This window comes from Oncorhynchus nerka, linkage group LG15, assembly GCF_034236695.1.
Source record: "Oncorhynchus nerka isolate Pitt River linkage group LG15, Oner_Uvic_2.0, whole genome shotgun sequence".
In the NCBI taxonomy this organism is placed as follows: domain Eukaryota; kingdom Metazoa; phylum Chordata; class Actinopteri; order Salmoniformes; family Salmonidae; genus Oncorhynchus; species Oncorhynchus nerka.
In genome coordinates, this window is record NC_088410.1 from 81428852 (window position 1) to 81450153 (window position 21302).

The 21302-nt window shown below is 41.0% G+C and overlaps 1 protein-coding gene across 1 annotated transcript; it reads right to left on the reverse strand.

Moving 5' to 3' along the window:
* Positions 1 to 7301: 7301 nt before the first annotated feature.
* LOC115143396 (leucine-rich repeat neuronal protein 1-like) lies at positions 7302 to 19988 on the reverse strand. Its single transcript, XM_029683778.2, has 2 exons — positions 19524 to 19988; positions 7302 to 11430 (listed from the first exon to the last, which is right to left on the reverse strand). The coding sequence occupies exon 2, from the start codon at positions 11181 to 11183 to the stop codon at positions 9021 to 9023; it is 2163 nt and encodes a 720-aa protein (XP_029539638.1). The 5' UTR covers positions 11184 to 11430; positions 19524 to 19988; the 3' UTR covers positions 7302 to 9020.
* Between the last annotated feature and the right edge of the window lie 1314 nt (positions 19989 to 21302).

Below are 21302 nucleotides of genomic sequence, written 5' to 3' on the forward strand. Positions count from 1 at the left end.
TCAATGGGTGACATGTCTGGTGAGTATGCAGGCCATGGAAGAAGTGGGACCTTGTCAGCTTGCAGGAATTGTGTACAGATGTATGTGACATGCATTATCATGCTGAAACATGAGATGATGGCGGCGGATGAATGACACGACAATGGGCCTCAGGGTCTCGTCACGGTATCTCTGTGCATTCAAATTGCCATCAATAAAATACAATTGTGTTCATTGTCCGCAGCTTATGCCTGCCCATACCATAACTCCACCGCCATCATGGGACACTCTGTTCACAACGATGACATCAGCAAAACCCTCTCCCACATGACGCCATACACGTGGTCTGCAGTTGGCTTATGGTGGCGGCTTATGGTAGAGAAATGAAGATTACATTCTCTGGCAACAGGTCTGGTGGACATTACTGTAGTCAGCATGCCAATAGCATGCTGTGACATTGTGTTGTGTGACAAAACCACACATTTTAGAGTGGCCTTTTATTGTCCCCAGCAAAAGGTGCACCTGTGTAATGATCATGCTGTTTAACCAGCTTCTTGGATGGATTATCTTGGCAAAGGAAAAATGCTCACTAACAGGGATGTAAACAAAATTGTGCACAAAGTTGGAGAAAAATACGCTTTTTGTGAGTATAGAACAATTTCTGGGATCTTTTATTTAATCTCATTAAACATGATTATATATATTTTTTCCTTTTTAGAGTTGCCTGAAGGGTACACGTTTTTAATAAATGGGTAAAATCACGTACATTTCTATAACTCTCATCCCCTTGGAACGAGCCCAACCAAAACAAAGTTAATCTCCAAAATAAATTGTGAGCCAGGGCTACGCAGTGACTAAATACAAAAGACAAAAAAAAACATATTGACTGCCCTCTGTTGGATTTTAGCTTGGAATATACTTGTTACCATACTAGAAATTGTAGATTACTTTACATGTATATGTTGGGGTTTATTTAATTAACTAGGCAAGTCAGTTAAGAACTAATTCTTATTTACAATGACTGCATACCCTGGCCAAACCCTCCCTTATCCCAGACGACTCTGGGCCAATTGTGCTCCACCCTATGCGACTCCCGATCACAGCCAATTGTGATACAGCCAGGGATCAAACCCAGGTCTGTAGTGACACCTCTAGCACTGCAAGCAGTGCAGTGCCTTAGACCGCTGCGCCACTTAGGGTTCATACACATCTGATCCAACATTTTGTTTAGGAGATGCTCTCACAAGAAGAAATGTATTTTTCTCTCTCTCAGTTTTCTGTTTCAACTGAGGGACAATGTGTCCTTTCTCTCGGCAGTAATGACAAACTGGCAGATACGAAAAACCAGTTTTCTGCCCATCGTTATCTTTGGGTGCTGTAGAAAAGGATTGTAACCTCACAGTAGGAGGTGACTTCTCTGGATTGCTTTCTGCGTAGGGATAACTACTGGGTGCTTTCTGCGTAGGGATAACTACTGGGTGCTTTTTGCGTAGGGATAACTACTGGGTGCTTTTTGCGTAGGGATAACTACTGGGTGCTTTGTTTGTGAAGGTAGTTTTATGTGTCAACACAAACTCATCTGCAACTCATAAATGTAGGTAGCAACCGTTTCGTGAAGGCAATTCTGGAACTGCTGGAGAAGTATGATTTTCTTTAAATCCTCCAGGTCCTTGATCTCTTGAGAACCACAACACTGATCAAAAAGACAAGCTTGTTCCCTTGCCAACTCAACATGGCTTTGTGATTCTGTCTTTCATAAATGACTAAAGACAGAATGCCTCTGGGATCAACTCGTAAGCCCGAAAGATAGCAGCTTTAACAGAGCCTTAATCTGAACTCTGGTCAAGAGATAAAGCTCCGTACACTTTCGGAGCTTTTCCCACAAGAACACTTTGGAGGAGCAGTGACCAAATGTCACGCGGCCACTTTAGGGATGTGGCAATCCACTCAAGTAAAATATACATCCACCTCCTTTTCGTTGAAATGCAGTACAAGGCGACTGCTCCGACCAAAACCAAACTGTTGAGGGTGCAGGATGTCCTGACTTGAGTACTTCCAGATCGATCTCCCTTTGTCTTATTTCCAGCTCCAACTCTTTTAATCAAATGCCATGCGCACGTTCTTCTCGCTCTTGTTCTAGTCTGGCTGCACATTCACATTTTTTTTTGGGGGGGGGGGGGCTGCACACTTATCTGGTCTTTTCCTGTGCTTCAACTCTAATTTCTGTTGCTCCCATTTTGGCTTTAATTCTACCTCTCTCAGTTGCACGTATATGGGGTGTACTCTACCACCCGTAGGACCCTTTTCATCATCCTTCCTCTCCAGAAGGATTTCTTCCTCCACCAAAACAGTACAGATCAACTCTTTGACTACTGCTTTTGGATAACCAGATGTCACCCTGATGTCATAATGCTTTGTAATGAGGAGCAGATTTGCCTTCATACATTTATCTAGTATCTCCCATGTAGGGTTTCCAGAAATTCTTCCAACTTAAAGTCCATAGCTTTTTAAAGATTAGCCTGTGTTATGCAACTTTCAAAATGTTTCAATCAATCTTATAACCCCTCGGGGTGGATGTCAGTCACAGAAACTCAACCACAAAATGTGTATTTTGAACACTCAACTATCTGGGCAAAGCAAAGCGTCAGAGTAGGTGATTAGAGCGACTACCATACTCATGGGAAACAATATACGAGCCCCCATTTTGTTACGTTCCCCAGCAAGAAAACCCAAAACAGGTAGGGTTTTAGGAGGGGTTCTAAAAGGCACTCATGAGGTGTCCACTGATAGTTGCATAGCAACAACAACTGGAACCTAAAAGACGCCCCCCATGAGCGCCCAATAAATATGCCCACTAAGAGGCAAACAAAAGAAAAACCCACACCAAACTTTAAGACTTTAAGGAAGCAAACCAAAATAATGGAGCAAAACAACAACAGGGAAGATCAGATAAAGGATTGTTTTTCTAGAAATCAAATAGGGAGAGCCAACTAAAGGTTCTAAACCTCCACATCTCTCAAGACCACTGAAGCAGTGGGTCAGCCACTCTTAAATGGAATGGTATCAAAGAAGTAGTTTCCATGTGGTTGATACCATTCCATTGACTCCATTCCAGCCATTATTATGAGCCGTCCTCCCCTCAGCAGCCTCCACATACACATAGTCTATTAATGTCCAAAATATCGGAAACAAATCTGCCAGCAAAACAGTATAAGCTTCCAAATCCTTATTTTAATGGCCTGATACATGATACTCCATAATTATCCCTCGTCTAAAATGGGGTTATGTTCATGGACATAAATCTGATGAGCATTAAATCAAAGCCCATTCACAAACTCTTTATATGAACAAGGTAATTGTATTCGTTATCTAAACAATAAGTATTAAATAAAATCCCAGGGGGAGACAAAGAAATCAATGTTGCCATGGTAACAACTCCCCCACACCCACACCTTGTGCTGGTGGTGACAGGCAGGTCACTTGAGAAAGAGAAACTTTCGATTAAAGGGAGGAAAATGTTACCAGCTTCACTGTTAAAAGTGACATTATGTGTCTAGGAATTTGTAATGTGCTGTCATTAATTTAATCAGAGTGAGCAATGCAGGGATGCTAATAAACATGTCAAATCACTTCTCCAGTGGATTTGGAGGAAGATTAATTCACAGTCCCGAGTTATTTGCCTACAATCATTGTCATTATTTAGATTATGACAGAAATCATGATTCATATCTGTTAGGCATAAAAGCCTTCAGATATGAATGAGTAATTGCTCTTTCACTCATGATTCCATGAAGGTCAATCTGTTATAGCATAAGGCACAACCATTCCATTTAAGGCAAAGCACAGCTTCATTCCAGCTGACACTTGTATCTGTAACTTTATGGAGGCATTCTGAAAACAAATCGAGTTACCAAGAGTTTCATAAAATGTGTTTTATGAAAATGCATTTCATGTCAATCATACAATGTTATATTTAAATTGCATAACCTTTTGTGTTGGCTGAAAAGCAATTTTAGAGAAAGTTAAGCCACAGCAGTTGCTGTTCAGTGATTTCTCATGCTCACTGTGACTTCCTCTACCCAGCTATTGCGATCTTCATTTGATAAACTTTCTTCTTATTATTTATACAATAGACACCTCTCATAAGTTGAAAACCTCTTCTTTGAAAAAAAGGAACCTTATCCCCTTGCAGATAATCATCAGTTGGCCAAAGTCAGCATTTATATAGGTGTACCTAGGCTCTACTGTATATCCAGTTTCCCTTTAATATCTACTGAACGCTGCTGAACAAATATGTGCCTACAGGAAGTTACTTCCTGCCTCTTAAAGGAGCTACTATCTCTGTTAAATGGGCCGGTCTAATAGAAAGTGTCAGGTCCTGGCGCAGGCCTCGGCTTCCTCCTCACGCTGAGCAGAAAGATTACATTTGGATTAATTTCTCTCAGTGAGCGCCGGCGGCCATGGGCCTGTTGGGGGAGAGCTGATAGCTGGGCTGTGAGTCGAGGCAGAGACAGAAGGTCACCTCAGCTTTGGACTGCTGCACTGCTGCCAGCTCCACAGTCCAGTAGAGCAGCAAAGAGAACTCAGACACCAGCACTGACTCACCAGCCACCTAGAACATGCTCTGGGCTGAATATGACAAATCTCCAGCTGTATTCCCACACACTATGCCAACAGACAGTATTAGGCTTATATTTCAGTCATTAGGGAGCGCTTAATCTGGTTTCAGTTATTGCTCCAGAGCCTCGCCAAATATATCTCTTTAAATTCGATCTCCATTTGTCGCCATAGATTTAGGGGTGTCCCCATTCTGTCAGATTTGACAAATGAAAAAGATTTAGGCAATATTGGCAGAAACACAGACACAGCCAACCTGTGCATTGGCATTTATCTGTTGCACCAGGAATTGTAAGAATAATCCAACGCAATGAAATCACAGCTACTCTCAGTAAATTATTTTCTTGACTTTGATCCATGTAGTTCTTTCAACGCTCCTTCAAAAGCATGGCTTATTAACACATTGGGTCAGCATGCCTAGCCTTAAGTGTACGTATACAGGCCCTCTAATGCCAAGGCAACTGTTTTTTTCTCTCTACACACCTGTGAAAGTGTACTTGGTGTTTTTGTGGTCCCCTCCTTCAAAAGGTGTACTCAGTTCGGGGGTTGTCATGGAAACAGGCCTTTCGGATGGGACATGGCGCAGACTACCACACACATTTTCAAAAGAACTCATTGATTGGCATCACAGTTCCATTCCGATCGTCAGATGCCCATAAACACAGCCTTGCCTTGTGCTCTGTCAGCCCCAACACAACACAGGACATACTGTAAGTCTCCCCAAAGGGTCTGTGACATTTAATGACATTTCCTCACAACTTCTCCTGGCATCTCACTCGTCAGAGAAACATAGGGTCAGAGAAACATAGGGGAAGAGAGAGAGAGAGAGAGAGAGAGAGAACACCTAGTGCATGTTCTGAGGCATAATTGAAATGGAAATAAAAATGTTAGCCAGTTTTGTTGCAGCAATTCAATGACAAATAAAAATGTAACATGAGTAACAACATTTCCTAAATGGATTCAAAAGGTTTGACAGGAAACAATAGGACAAGTGTTGTTATGAATATGTCCTTGGTGGTGCTTGCAAGGTTGCAAGGTTATTTTACTGATATCTAGATCCCATAATTTTAGAAAACACCAATACTTGTTCTCAACTAGCCTACCTGGTTAAAAAAAGGTGGGGAAAAAAACACATTGACATAATCTCACATCCATTACATTCATAAAGATTCTGTAGCAGATATACTACTTCTACTGCCCTACTTATTCATTTTTCTGCAGTGAAGTAGTACATTAGAGTTAGATGAGATGGTCTCTGATGATACAGATAGGGAGGGACAGTTAGAGAAACTGAGAGAACAGAGGGATGAATGTTATCAGGGGAACACCGACTGAGATGGTCTGATTGCTCTACAAAGCTCTGAGCTGTCAATCAACATCAAACACCAACATAGCCTTCCTGCACGATCAACTCCCAATAGGCCCAGACCTTCCTAGAGACAGAGCCAATGAAATTGTGATATGAACTGAGGTGGGTTTTTTGATTTCAATGAGAAAGCTGTTGAGTGACAGGGGACACACTCTTTTCACACCACTTCGATACAGCTACGACCGGAAGTGACTTTTCGTAGCAACTTAGGAGAGCATTTTCACTAACCCTAAAACCCTTTTCCTAACCTTAACCTCAGTCTCCTAACCTGCTACGTTAATTATACTAGCCTGCTGTGTAAGTTCTCCTAACCTGCTACGAAAAAGTCACTGCATTGAAGTGGCAGAGGATTCATCATTAACATTCAACATTAACCTCATTTTCCCTCCTCCTCTTCACCTCCCAGTGTGGTTATTGGTGAAATAGCAGTTATGGTGGATGAGAAACAGACTGATGTTTGATTCCATCTCTACCATGGAAATCTACATTAATGTAAAAACCAAATGGAGAACTACACATAAACACAAAATCCTTCAGAAGGCTCAGTTATGCACCTCTAGACCCCTGTGAAATTCCATCTCATACTGTATTAGGAATGCAGAGAATTGGAAGCTGCTAGCATCTGTCTGATTAAGGCAGGGCTGCTGACTGTTAGAAATGCAGCAATCTGTGCTGCTTAATTGTGCCCATTATCCATAATCACTTCCTCCTTTGATCTATGCTCGGCCACTTCATATTCTCCTCTCCCTGCTCCCCACACCCATCTCGTCTCATCCTGGTGACTGGACAAGACAAGGGAGGACACTGTTGCCCTACATGTCATTAATGGCAGTGGGCAGCATGTAAACCCTGAAGATATGTCATCTGTGTCCAGTGAAGTCTAGGAGTCAATCATCTTGGGAGGCTTGTCTTGACATTTATCCCCATATGTCTTCTTCCTGGTTTTCAGACTTTTCATCTGTGGCGTCGGAGGGTTGTTTGCTCCTCGTAGGCTTTTTACAACAGTATTTGGAGACTAAACGGGGAGATATGAATTATGCTCTGATAATTGCTTTTAGCAGCATTTCAATCTCTGTCGTTATATCTCTTCACTCTCTTTAACACAATCTACACTGTGCCTACACCTACTCTCAAACTGATTGACATTATGTCATCCTGTAAAACACATTTTTATCTCCCCGCAGAGGATGTTTTCATTTTTATTCAAGTTTGATAGTCATATGGAATTATGGTAAATTAGTGCATACTAATAAATACATTTTTTAAAGTTGATTTTTTTCCTGTTTTAAATATCTGACGTAGCATAGCCTGCAAATAATGACACATGGCCTGGAAATGGTATAAAAAATATGAGGAAAATACATTTTATTTTTGCTTGTTCCTCAATATACAACATATTTGCGTGTGTAAATCACAACAAAATCAGTGATCGTTGACAGATTCTAGCAAAATGAAATAAAATATTCTGAGAATTTAAAAAGCCTTATGTCTACTTACCAAGTTAATAAACATTCATATTTATATTGCTGGTTTACAGTGTTTTCTCTGCAAACTTAAGTTCTAAATAAAAAAATAATGTTTACTAATGTCAAAAAAGTTGTTCAAATTATAGTTGATACAACATTACAGAACGATTGCTAACGTTATTCAATAGACAGTATATCAAGTCTAAACGTACTTTGTCAGCTTATATTGGAGTCCATAGACAAATTGGTTTATATATTTCAGTGCACAACAGTTAACAGTTAAACTGTTTTACGAGAAAAAAAAACATTGCATTTTCTAAGAATAATGCCAGAGAAAGAAATCTAAATGGATCCAATTTCAGCTCCTGCAAGCTGATCCAGACTGAATCCTTTACAATACCATGCTGTGCTATCAAAACAAGTACTAAAAATAAAGCACAGTGACTACCAAGTCCTGGGAGCTAAACAAAGTTGTCATATTGAGTGTCAAAAAGGGAGCATGAGAAGAAAGGCAATGTGCTATGCTAAAAAGTCTGAAATACTAGTCAGTCCTTCGCCTCATATGAGCAAAGCAGAAAACAGAAGGAAAAAAAAGTCATATTACTGTCACACAAAGAAATGTCCTTGTGCTCCTATAAGAAAATGATTTCTGATTTACCCCACATGTAGTGTCTTTCGCCATATAGTAGGGTCATTCCACGAAATGAGTGCCTTTTGCATCCCTTTGATATTTTAAGTAGAAATTGTGGAACAATATTTAATTTTGAAATTCTGTTTATTAAATGAAGTGCCCTTTATTAATATAGACCACATGGAGAATTAAATTAATCTGATTTTCCATATGAATAAAGACTTGGTAAAAAAATTCAGCATTTTTACATGACCCTCTGTGCCCCCTCGGTGACCTGACTTCTAGGAAGATTTGAACCCACTTCGCCCCAACATTTCTCCAAGTTTTCACCATCATTGTAAAGTTATACTTTTTTTGGCTATTGTTACTTTGACAAAGTCATTTCAAAAGATTATTATTTATTTAATGTGATTAGTGATTCATTTTCATCTGTCCCTTATTTTTAAGGTTAACCTTAAAACGTAAACTGAACTCTCATTTTATATATATATATAAAAAAGTGTAAAAGCAGGTGAGCTGTTTCTACTCTTTTTGGCCATTCTCTGGTGTTTTGGGGTGGACAACTGAGCGGGTGGAAAACTGAGTGGGTTGAAAACTGAGCATGTTACCAAAAGACAGGCTAGAAATATTTTAACATCTTCAATTTTGTTGTGAAGCTTGCATTCCCTGTTGTACACAACACGCTTCCATTCCCCCTGTCACAAGGGGATTTATGGCTGATATTAGATGAAATCGTCAACCCTGTTACCGTCAACCCTGTTACTTTATTTGGCACTTAATAGACACTTACCATAGTAATTTTGTATTTAACCTTTTGAGATGAGAAAATGTGTTTTTAATGAAGTTCAACATGTGCTCTTTATGACAGAATGATAATATTAGGTGAAATCAAACATTTGTTTTTTACCAAGTTACACTTCTCAAAAGGCACCGAATTGGTGGAACGACCCAGTAGCTATCACCACATATAGTAGCTCTGTGTAGTGTCCACTTGGCTGGGTTTGGTCTCTGAGGAGGAGGACACCTCTTTGTCCTTCTCACTGTCTACCTCCCACAGGTTGATGAGGGGAGGGTAGAGCTCATTGAGTGGGATGGAGGATGTTTTCTGCATGTACTTTTTCAGGGAGTGATTGTAGTTTTTCCTCTTCCACCTCTTGGCAATGTACACAGCCATAGAGGCCAGGCTGATGATGCCGAATATGGTTCCCATGACAGCTGCGAGAGCAGTGTTAGTGCCTTGGTCGGATATCTCCACAGCAAAGGCTGCATGCTTCGTTGTGACGTTGACACAGGACTTCTGCGTCTGCTGGTGGATGTTGGAGACAGTGAGACACACCTCATACTTGGTGGCAGGCTGTAGGTGTGTGAGGTTATACTCATGGACATCCACCGGGACCCTGGCTGTGTAGGTGATGTGGGGGTTGTCTATCTTCATGGTGGCAGATGACCACTTGAGGTTGGAGGTCATGACATTGGAGTTGACCTTCCAGGAGACTAGGATAGAGTGGGACTCAGTCTGCTTCACATAGATCTTCATCAGCTGGGTGCTGTCTAAGAGAGTACCATTCACCCTAACAGCAGTCACCCGAGTGTCTGCCCCCTCAACATTTTGTGCCACACAGGTGTACCTGCCAGAGTCCTCTACCTGGATGTGAGAGATGCGCAGCGTTCCTTCACTACTGAGGCTGTACTTCTCAGACATGGTGTCTATCATCACCTTGTTCCCAATGGGCGTGACCCAGTAGATCTCCGGTTCGGGCTGGGACATGGCTCGGCAGTCCAGATCCACAGTCATGCCGATGTCCAGGTTCAGGTGGTTGGGAAATGTGTCGTGGGAGATCATCGGCAGGCACTGCTCTGCTGAGTCCTGCTGGAGCACCTCCCTCACATGCTGCCCTCTGACCTTGGCTGGCATGGCACAGAGCATGGAGAGGGGCTCCATGAAGCGGATGCTGGTCTTGTTGGAGCTCATCCACTGGATGACGCAGTCGCATCGCATGGGGTTGCTGTGGATACTGATCTCACGCAGGTTGGGCAGGAAGTCCACAGTGGACTGGTAGAGGGCGTTAAGGGCGTTGTTGTTCAACATGAGACTCTCCAAGGCGGGGAGGTCACGGAAGGCCTGGCGGTTCACGTAGGAGAACTTGGGGTTGTTAGTGGCTTCCAGCTTGGTGAGCTCAGGGAGGTTATCGAGGGCAAAGCGGTCAATGCAGGCCAGCTCCCCCATGTTGTTAATGCCCAGCTCTTTCAGCCTCAGCATGTTCTTCAAGTCCCCCTCTTGAATTTTGTGCACAGGGTTTTTGTTCAAGTCCAAGAACTTGAGGTTAGGTAGTTTCTGAAGAGCGTTTTGAGGAACTCTGACTAGCTTATTGTCGTAGAAGGAGAGACTCTCTAGGTTATCTAGTCCCACAAAGGCATTTCCAGGAATGTCTGTTAAATCCATTCCAGCCAGAACCAAGCTTCTCAGGTTTACAAGAGGCTTGAAGTTAAACTCCAGAATGCCAACTATAGGGTTTTCCCCGATCATGAGGATCTCCAGATTGGGAGTAGACTCAAACCAGCGGCTGTTGATGGCCTTGAGCTTGTTAGAGTTTAGATGGAGCCTGAGCAGGTTGTGCAGGCCAGAGAGGGCATTGGGGGAGATAATGTTGATCTGGTTATGGTTGATGTAGAGCTCTTGCAGGTTGCTGAGGTCCTGCAGGCAGTAGTCAGGCATCTCAGTGATCTGGTTCTCCTCCAGGTGCAGGGTGGTGAGCTGGGACATGTTGCTGAGGCCCACGTCACGGATGCTGCTGAAGTTGTTCTGAGACAGGTCCAACTCTGTCAGGTTGTATAGCTGCTCCAGTTCCTCACTGGTCCTGGCGATGTAGTTGCTCTGCAGGAGGAGCACCTGCGTGTCACTGGACAGGTTGCCTGGGATGCGTGTGAGACGGAGATCGTTGCAGTCCACCGTCGTGGCTTCTCTGTAGGTGGACTGAGGGGTGAACCAGGGTCGGATCTCGCATACACACTGCTGGGGACAATCATTATCTCTCTGGATTGAGGATAGTCCAACGGAAAACAGAATCAGGCCAGTGAACAACTGGCCTAGTAGACAGTAGATAAACCTCCCTCTAGCCATGCTGTCTGTCTGCGTTCACCTGTCTAAACCCACAGGGTTGGACACCAGAAGGGGTATATGAACTTGGAGGGAGCTGTGTGATTGTCATTAACCAGAGGGGGTGTTGACCTGTAGGTGTATCCCTCTAAAATGATCCAGATGGAAAAATATGCCCAGGGGGTTCCAATGAAACAGTTACAGTGTTACAGTGAGTCTCCCACTGTTCAGAGTTTTTCTTTCATCAATACCTCAGGACTGCAAGGTGAGTCTGTAAAACAAAGACAACATTTTTTTTTTTTTAAAGACTGAGTCACTATAGTTCAGTTTAACACAAGGACACAAAGGAGCACAAATAGCACAACAAAATTATATGTATGAGACAAAGGGAGTTGATGAAAACTATTGTCAGTGGTATATGTAAGGGTACACTGTATCATACATCCAGTCACATAATATTACCGAAAGTTACATGTCAGTCATGTTAAATAAAACATGATTGTAACACAGCTCCTGATGATGTTGAGAGCAAGCCTTCTGTTTACATCTTCATCTGAGAGATTGTTAATATGAATTATACAGCATCATCAGTTATGAGGAAAAATGTGAAATCAGCTCGTTTTAATGCATGTACAATAATTCAAAAAACACCCATCAGAACTTGTATATTTGGACAAAGATCAAATTCCATTGAGTACTCTCATCTATCCAATAGGCCCATCATCAGGAATAGATCATTAGCTTCTTCACACATCATTAAATACTCTTGAGATACGTAAGTATAAAAAAATAAAAAGTTCCTAGATTATTAATGAAGGGTCCACTGTGTCCTAGTTTTGGTACAGAAATATGATGGATTTCTTTGAACATATTTAGGGTGTTTCTGAGAGAAGGCTTCAGTGAGCACAGCATTTTGTTGAACATACCTCACACTTCTCTTCAGCCTCAACAGTCACTTATTCAAATAAATTGTGATAATCCCGAATTATTTTTATCCAAGTACAGAGATTTTAGGAGAAGGACTTGTGAAGCCAGAATCTGGCCCAACGGTCTAGTCTGGAGAAGAGCACCAGGCATCTGCCATCCCATATAGCACTACAGTTCCGACTCTAACAAATGGGCCACAATACCTTTAAACCTAAAGTGAATATGTTATATCAATTAAAATATACTTTTATTGTGGTAATGTTCTTCAGAATAATGATTTCACTGACTATTGAGTTGGTTTCTAAGCTTTTGCTACCGTCACTAAAGAGTGTTAGTGATTTTCCAGAGGAGAGGCTGGCACATATGCACACTTGAGCAACTACAAGGCTCTGTAATTGAGTTCTGAAAGTGGCATGTAGAAATCAATAAGTACTGATTCCTCCCTGAAACTACTGAAGCATTAGGACCATTTGAACTGAGAAGAGGGTTTACATGAGTGTTTTACTATGAGTACCAACCTTTCCTGTATATGTAGTAAACGTATATAATGCGGAGGTGGGAATCAGAAAGGTCTGCCACCATATCCAGGCTAGCTGGTTCTACCGTGGCGGAGTCCTGTATGGCATTATAATCTGAGCAACACTTAAGAAATCCCCTAACCTAATTAGGTGATTTTACTGAAGAGCGTATCCCTTTCCATGGAAGAGACATACATTAGTACTACAGTGCCATAGGCCTTACAACCAAACAACATCTGTGATCAACACTCACTTAAGAAGATATTGCTAAGAGGCTTTGAAAGAAGAGAGCTGCGTATTCATCGGAGTGCAAAACTGTCTGGCAACAGAGCATGGGTGACATGAAACAAGTTCAAGCTCCTCCTGCACAGGGGATTTTTCTTCCGGGACAGGGTGAAATAAGGGGTGAAATACTTGTAATACAGACATGTTTCTTATGCTAAGGCAGAGTGAGTGGTTAAGATTGACTTGACTCATCAGGATTAGCGGAGTCAGAAATCAGTCTGAGCAAATGTAACTCTCAGGAGAGATAGAGATCACTGTGCTCTTTAACTACAAATGGCTGTAACCTACCTCATCATGTTTATTCACTGTTTATAAACAGCCATTACTGATAAGCTTAAATAGGCTTAGATGTAGTCAACAGTGCATCAAAAATACAGCAAAGCGACAATGTCTTGCAAGGATGCCTTGCTTCCAAAAGGAAATTGCAGTAAAATAAATCAAGTTGCTAAATCCTGAGGTTTTAGGGCAAGGATCATCAACTAGGTTGAGATATAATATTTGACTAAAACATAATAATTTAAAACCTCGCTTACATTTGTATACAATCCCTATTGTGTGTGGAACAGAGTTCCAAAAATGTAAATAACTTGGAGCTGATTTCCTGGTGTTTTTGCAGTATTTCATATCAACAATGAAGAAAAAATCAATAAAAAACTTCATAAATGCTGGACAACTTCAGCATGTATTTATTTTTGTCTCGGAATACTTGGGTCCAAAAACATGCGTGGGTCGCCAGTTGGGGGAACTCTGTTTTAGAGTATTAAAAATATGCTCACTGGACCCTAAAATGTTTAACAAACTTTGGATAAAGGATTCCCAGTGATACCATTGGTTTAAATCTGATATCTATGGGTTATTGAGGTTAGTCTGAGATTCTGTCCATGACTCCAAACCACATTAGAGGGACCATTTCAGTGTGAGAGATTACATTTACGAGGGCATCATTTCATTTAAGACTTTGTATTCCAAACAAAGGCTTTAGTTTAAATATTGTCATTAAGCTTCAAATGAAGGTCTAAGCCAAAGGTTAAACCCATAGATTAATGGGGACTTTTGAGATAGCATAACATAAATCCAATATTGACTCAATCACCATTTTTTTTTGTTTATTTCATGCTCTCATAGGTTCCCTTGACAACAATCCAAACCAGTGTACACAAAACCAATGTTGGTGTTTCCATTTTGAAATGTCGGACAGAGATAACAGCGACATTTATCACAAGTATCAAAATAGTTATATTGGAAACATTTCAGTTTTACAAGGGGGGTGACATTTAACAAAAGTATATGAAAGTCTAAGTGGGGTGGGAGTATCATCAGTGTAACGGTTTTCTTCCGTTGAAGGAGAGGAGGACCAAAATGCAGCGTGGTTAGTGTTCAACATGTTTAATAAAGACCATAAACGTGAACACTACAAAATACCAAACAACAAATGTGAAAAACCAAAAAAGTCATATCTGGTGCATAGACACAAAGACAGAAGACAACCACCCACAAAAACCCAACACAAAACAGGCTACCTAAATATGGTTCCCAATCAGAGACAATGACAAACACCTGGCTCTGATTGAGAACCTTATCAGGCCAAACAACAAACCCAACATAGAAACACAAAACATAGAATGCCCACTCAGCTCACGTCCTGACCAACACTAAAACAAAGAAAACACAAAAGAGCTATGGTCAGAACGTGACAATTAGTGTCTGGAACCATGACAATACAGTTGAAGAGAGCTTGTGAACTTTGCAGATGCTGTATTAATAAACAGCTGTAAAGCTGCGTTGAGACTACCCTGACACAGCCATGAGCCCTCTGAGCCCACAGAGGGCACAGAGCCAGAGGAAACCCAGCATGCAGAGGAAACCAGCCTTGAAACCTGGCCTCCACATCCACACATCAGGGGGAAGAAAACAACACAACATGGAAGGAAACAGAAAACTCTTTAGCTTGAATCAGGACTGCCTTTGTATCTTCCAATTGGGTACTTAACCTACATAACCTTACAGTAGTCACAGTAAACTATGTGATCCTATGGGTAAGTGATTTGAAGATCACAGGTGTCTGTAGTACTATTGAGATGGAGTATGTGTATGAATTCATATGGGTTCAATGCTACTTTAGCACAGGACATATAACTGCAAAACTCCCTGGTGGACATGATTCTTGGGGATCTATGGTTCCTGGTATGTACAGTAGTCATAGCTTGCCTGCTGTGACAACAAAAATGGCATGTAAAAACCATGAAATGTATTCATTCTGAGTGAGACACCTTTTCTATCCAGAAAATTGTCTGTTCTTTGTCAAGAACACAAAGTCCACTTCCACCACTTATGGGTCCCATGGAGGGACATATTTCTTTTGCAAAACAGTCTCGAACAAAATGTGTTTTCAACACCAATAAAAAAGCTATTGCGGTCAATGTTACAGAATGATTTTCTATTTCATTTAAAAGTTTCCATGTTGGCTTTCATTCGATGTAATCATTTTGAATAGATGGTAATGACAATAATTGTGCTCTCTTTGGTTTCCGTAAGGACTGTACTCAGTTTACTATAGGTCTAATAGAAGTGAGGTTGAAGTCACTGTATATTTACCTTAATGATGCAGTATTGTGTGAGTCTATTCACATTCAGCTAAACTAAACAAAGGAAGGTATGTAAGGAAAAATGATCCATTCATATACAGTATTTCAACCAAACCCTAAGGGGACAAGAGCACAATAAATATCTGGTACACCGTCTCAGACTACATATACTATACTAACAGCATAGAGTTTTTTGGAATAAATTGTTAGCTATACTCTTGTTATATAGTTATACATTACAATAAAACCTGCATAATCAAACAGAAGAGAATGTCCTGCAACATCTAATAGTTCACTTCACTTCAGTACCTCTAGTTGTCAGATCAAATAGAATTATGCAAAGAATACATGAATACAAACTGACAATTGATAAAGATTTGAGTTACATGATTATTTTTTAATGCTGATGGTTAATGATTTGCTTTGTACCCTGGCTGTTAGACACCAGGTCTTTGATATGTGCCGAGGAGAGAAATCCTTTTTTCCCCCAGGAGAAAGGTGTTTACTTTTCCAATCCTGTGTTCACAGGGCGTAATCCTTCCAGAGATGTGAGCAATAGAAGACATACAATCCGATCACATAATTCTGACATAATAAACATAAACAAGATAAGGCTTCCCTTAGGGAAAATCGAATAAGTCAATTCTCCACCATCACAAATGGCTCTTCTAAACGGACACTCACACTCAAAGAAAAACTTCCTATGGTGACTTTATGATTAAGTGGCAAGGAGCAATATAAAATTAGAAATTAGATTTTCCACACACTCTTTTGGTTCATTTGAGTAGTGCAAACATAAAGTCCAAGATAAAAAAAAACGCTGAATCTGTCATGCTGATTCCTAAAAGCCCTTGAACATTTACACCACTTTAAGAGGCGAACAGTCTGGTGGGCTGGGATTGGCAAAGATAATTGGTAACTACCACAGAGAAGATTAAAAAAACCTCAGAAAGGCTTAAAATAACTATATTCCCCTAAAAGTGTGGTAGAGGGGTAATAGGTTACTACATACAGGAGGGTTAAGGGGGAAAACGTGTGTTGTTTCAGAATACAGTATAATACAAGCAGATACAGCTGGCTGGCTGAAGACTGAAGTTATGTCCTGCATAAAAGGGTTCAGCTGCTTCATGTCCATAGCATTAACACGACAAGCTGCATATTGATTGTAGTCTATATTAGAATATGATAAATTCACCTACATCAAACCAAGGACTGATAACTCCTCATTTGACACCTCTGCAGAGGTAATAAACTATCTTTGAGACAGGAGTGTTGAGTCTTTCCAGTAATAAGAACACTGTAAAGGGAAGTGTTACCTGAAATGTATGCTTGTATTTGTAGCCTGTGCCCTCCGCACTGAGAAAATACAAAATACAACAGCAATGTCCAACTACTAAGCCTGGGGGTTTGGGCCCATAAGCCCACTGTAAAAGTTACACTCTGCACAGAATGATTCCTGCAGCAGATTATGAGAACATAATTAGTTTAACAGCTGCCTAGCCTGCACCATGCCTTACCTCTGAGATACTAATGTGTTGACCCTTTTTACAAGAATAATGGGAGAAGCATGAGCTGCAACACCCTCCACTCCCCCCTCCCCTCCCTTTCCATCCCCAGCCCCCCCTCTCCCCAGCCCCAAGGGAACTCTCTTCTCCATGGTGGAGGACATTGTAGTATTCTCAATGTCTCCTAATAACCCTGCATGGTGGACAGACACACACACCCTATTATCAGGCCTTTGTGTGTGTGTGTGCTTGTTGGAGGGGGAGTTATGCCCACAGGGTTTACCGGAAAAAAAAGGAAAAAAAAACCTTCTTCAGGCACCTTGCCACTCCTCTTCCCCTCCTAATACTTTGTTATTTGAGTTTTCAGAAATGGATGTCCCTGCTGTTCACTGACTGTTTCTCAAGATCCATCTGACATGAGATGGTATCCCAACATATCACATAGGGCTCCAAACAAGGTCCAGTGTTGTCTTTAGGATGACATCTCTTTATTTGACCTGCTGTAAGAAAAGGTCATACTCAACACTTTATTTTTCAGTGTCTATGTCATATTGCCAACACTGACTGAGGCTCAGTGGGCAAAGTGATGATTTGGTATTCTAGCACAGGCAACTTGATACCATAGCAACCAATTAATGACAGGGTATACAACAATGGAACTCTGTATCTAAGTGATACTAACGAATTACAACTTTAACAGACTGACTGATAACACAACTGAACTCCTTAACACTCCTGCTGTGTTCCGGTCGAATTGGACCAATTTACAAGTTTTCTCTCTGAAAAATGTAGTTCATTTAATCTGATTGTCATAAAGTTCCATGACTTTGTCCACACAGGGCATCTGAACACACAAAATACATTTAGATGATTTTCATTCAATTTTGGGTGTTTTATTTAACTTTTGTACACCTGTGGTGTTCCTGGTCAAATATGACCGGTCATTAGAAATGATTGGGTGAGACTACAATTAGTGTATAAAATTGAGTTCAGGCACATGCCCATTCACACTTCCTCTCCCAGACCCCCGCATGCATGTGTATTTGAGCATACACACCTCACTCCCCTTCTTGGCTTCCATGGCAACCCCCACGGGAACATTTCCCCAATAGAATATTCTCCCCACAGGAACCACACCTGTTGGCATTCTCACAAACAATGGCAACATTGTTTCAATAATATATAGAACTTTTCTTGCAGATCTGGTTTATGAAGCTTTTTTGAGGCCTTGCTCACAGTTCATTCTGTGGCAGCACAGTGATCCAAACGATATACTGTATGTGAGACTCCTGAAACATACTGTAATATATTTGATCATGACACTGGTTAGGAGGAGAGAGTCCTTGTAAACGTTGACACAAAGTAGTCTCTTATAAATAGCACAATATGTTTCATCTGAGTATTTGTTATAGTAAAAAATAATCCATGTATTATGCTTTTTTAAACTAAAAAACAAGTTATATGAGCCCAGGTCAAGGAGGCCTACAGGCCATGAATAGAAAATAGAAGTTCAAAACTTGTAATGTTCACAAGAACTTAAGTTGATAAAAAGATCTAACACAACATTAGGGGATAATATATGTATTATTATGGATTTATAATCAGCTATAATGGGGCGAAGGGAACAGAATGAATTAAACATGAAACGAACAGACCAAGAGGGTTAAAACAGTACCAGAGATACTGTTTCACTACCATAGGCTAGCCTTAGTGTTGCTAACACTGTTGGACATTCAAAGGGTGAATAAGAAGCTTGTGAGACAACAGTTTGAGTTAACCTCAGCTATTACACAGGAGCAAAAGCTGCAAAACGGCAGAGGCGTTTCTTAAAATGACAATAGGCTACCCCAGTCCCTGCCCCCCTTTACAACCCCGTTCTCTTGACTTTTTTTTCTTGAAGACCTGTCTCCTGTTCGATTTATTCTGCCGATAATGGAAGAATCGAGAAATTTGCCGACATGCATTCACATGTATATGCAAAGCACATTTTTGCAACGTTGCAGCGGTAAGCGGTGCCGCAGGAGGATCAAAGTTTGTTTCCGAGCATGTTATTTGACGCATTGAGATTGAAAATGTAATATAAATGCAGATATAGAACAGCAGATGCAGAGTAGTCGTAGGGCTACTCCTGATTAATTATATAGATAGCCTATAATATGACATTATTATAGAAACTGATTGCCTATTAGTTATTCCTTCGTATAATATTGCACTTGTGTCCCTCCAACCCATGCACAGAAAGCCCTTGCAGAGATGCAGTAGCGGTAGGTTGTTGGCAAACAAATACCATTTTGTTAGGGAAAATGATCAATTTCCAGAAAAATTGATAGCATTACTAGCTATGACCCCCTGGCCACAACCTTATTGTGGGGGTAAGTGTCCGGCAACAGAGTTCCTGCTTCCATAACATTCACATCCACCTGTTCTCATACTACTGCACAATACCTCGAAAGGGGATATAGCAGGCTACAGAAGAAGCAGCTTCAGTTTAACATATTCTGACTTTGTTCATGCAAAATAAATCATGTGAAGTATAGTGCTCACCTCATTGACATGCAAGCCTCTCTCTTCTCAGTTGCATCCCGTTTATTTGGACATCAGTAACTTAAGGTTTGTGCAAATAGCCTTCACCTCTATGCGTCAATAACCTACATACCCAACAAATAAATCCAATAAATACATAGATAGCCTAATCGGATTCCTTCAACATTATCGTGTAAAACATTTCTTAATCTATTCCATTCAAGCAGCAACGGGTAGCCTATTTACAGCGGTTTGTCGTTTATATATTCATTCAGGCACGGTTCCCATGTAGGCTAACCTTGAGGAGAGCATGGTGTAGATTGTAGAGACATCTAAACGCTTCGAAACGCCACCTGCAACCTCACTGACTAGTTGTCTGCGGATATTCTACTCTTCGACCGTAACCTAGTGCTCCTCCAAGGAAAATATGAGAACCGCTGTCCAAACGAGTCAGCTGCTTCCGATTGGCTGCTGGATGGTGCTGGTCATTCTCGCTCAAGCAGAGCACCATCTGTTCGAGGATTGTTATGTGGCAAACATAGGCAGGCGCTAGGTCTGCGCAGTGGGAGAACGCCAAGGAGGGAGGGTTCTTTTTCTTGCTTTTTCTTGTGATAAAGTCTCCCCCCTCCCCCACACACACACACACCTCTTCCATCCTTGGCGTTTGAAATGGTGCTTCTGTTGGGAGACAGTGTACCTCTTTGTTTTGCTGTTGTGAAGTTCCTCTAATTAGAGCTGTTTAATATGCAACCCATAATTTGTTGCTTTTCTTGCCTGCATGAATACTTGCTCCTCTACCTCTATCGTCCATCCATCTCCTGCTCTCTTTACATTTATTTTATTTTTATTTTTTATTTTATTTCACCTTTATTTAACCAGGTAGGCTAGTTGAGAACAAGTTCTCATTTGCAATTGCGACCTGGCCAAGATAAAGCGTAGCAATTCGACACATACAACAACACAGAGTTACACATGGAATAAACAAAACATACATCCATCCATCTCCATCCTACATCAATCTTCTGCTCTCTTCACATTCATGCGCATTCATTGCTGGGAAACTTGTCTTTATTGGCCCCTTTACACTCCAAGCAATCCATGTCATGTTGTATACAGTAGGCCTAAATGTTATGCCGTTTCTGTCAAACAATCCTTACCGTGCTCTGTAAATGTCAAAATGGTCAAATGTATTTTCAAGAATGTCACTTTACTTGATTTCATGATAAAGCCTTGATGTAAAGAGAGCAGGAGATGGATGGATGTAAAGAGAGCAGGAGATGTGTGGGGGGGGGGTGGGGGGGGCAGGCAGAAGACTTTCTCACAAGAAAAAATCAAGAAAAAGAACCCTCCCTCCTTGGCGTTCTCCCACTGCCTGTTCTCCAGCGGTGCTCCAGTGATGCTCCAGAGGTTCAATGTTCAATTACAAATTTGTAAGCTTTGAAGATCCTGGATTGTATCTTTAAGTGTTCTTCACTTTAAAGCACCATAATCCCAATGCACTCCACCACATTATAGAGACGAGACATGCACACTCTTGATATCTAAGGTTTATAACTGGCAAGTAATTTACTACGGTTGAAAGTGAACATGTCAGGTTGAAACTAAAATCATTGCAGGTTTAAAGCTTTAATCTTGAACCGTATCTACCATCTATCTAGGATCCCTAGGCATAAAAAGACATATGCATTTGTGGACTGATTGACTGGTCAAACATGATACATTAAGGACTGATACCAAGCCTTTAACAAAATTACTCTGAGTATTCCTCCTTTCTGGAAGGAGAAACAAAACAGTTTAAAT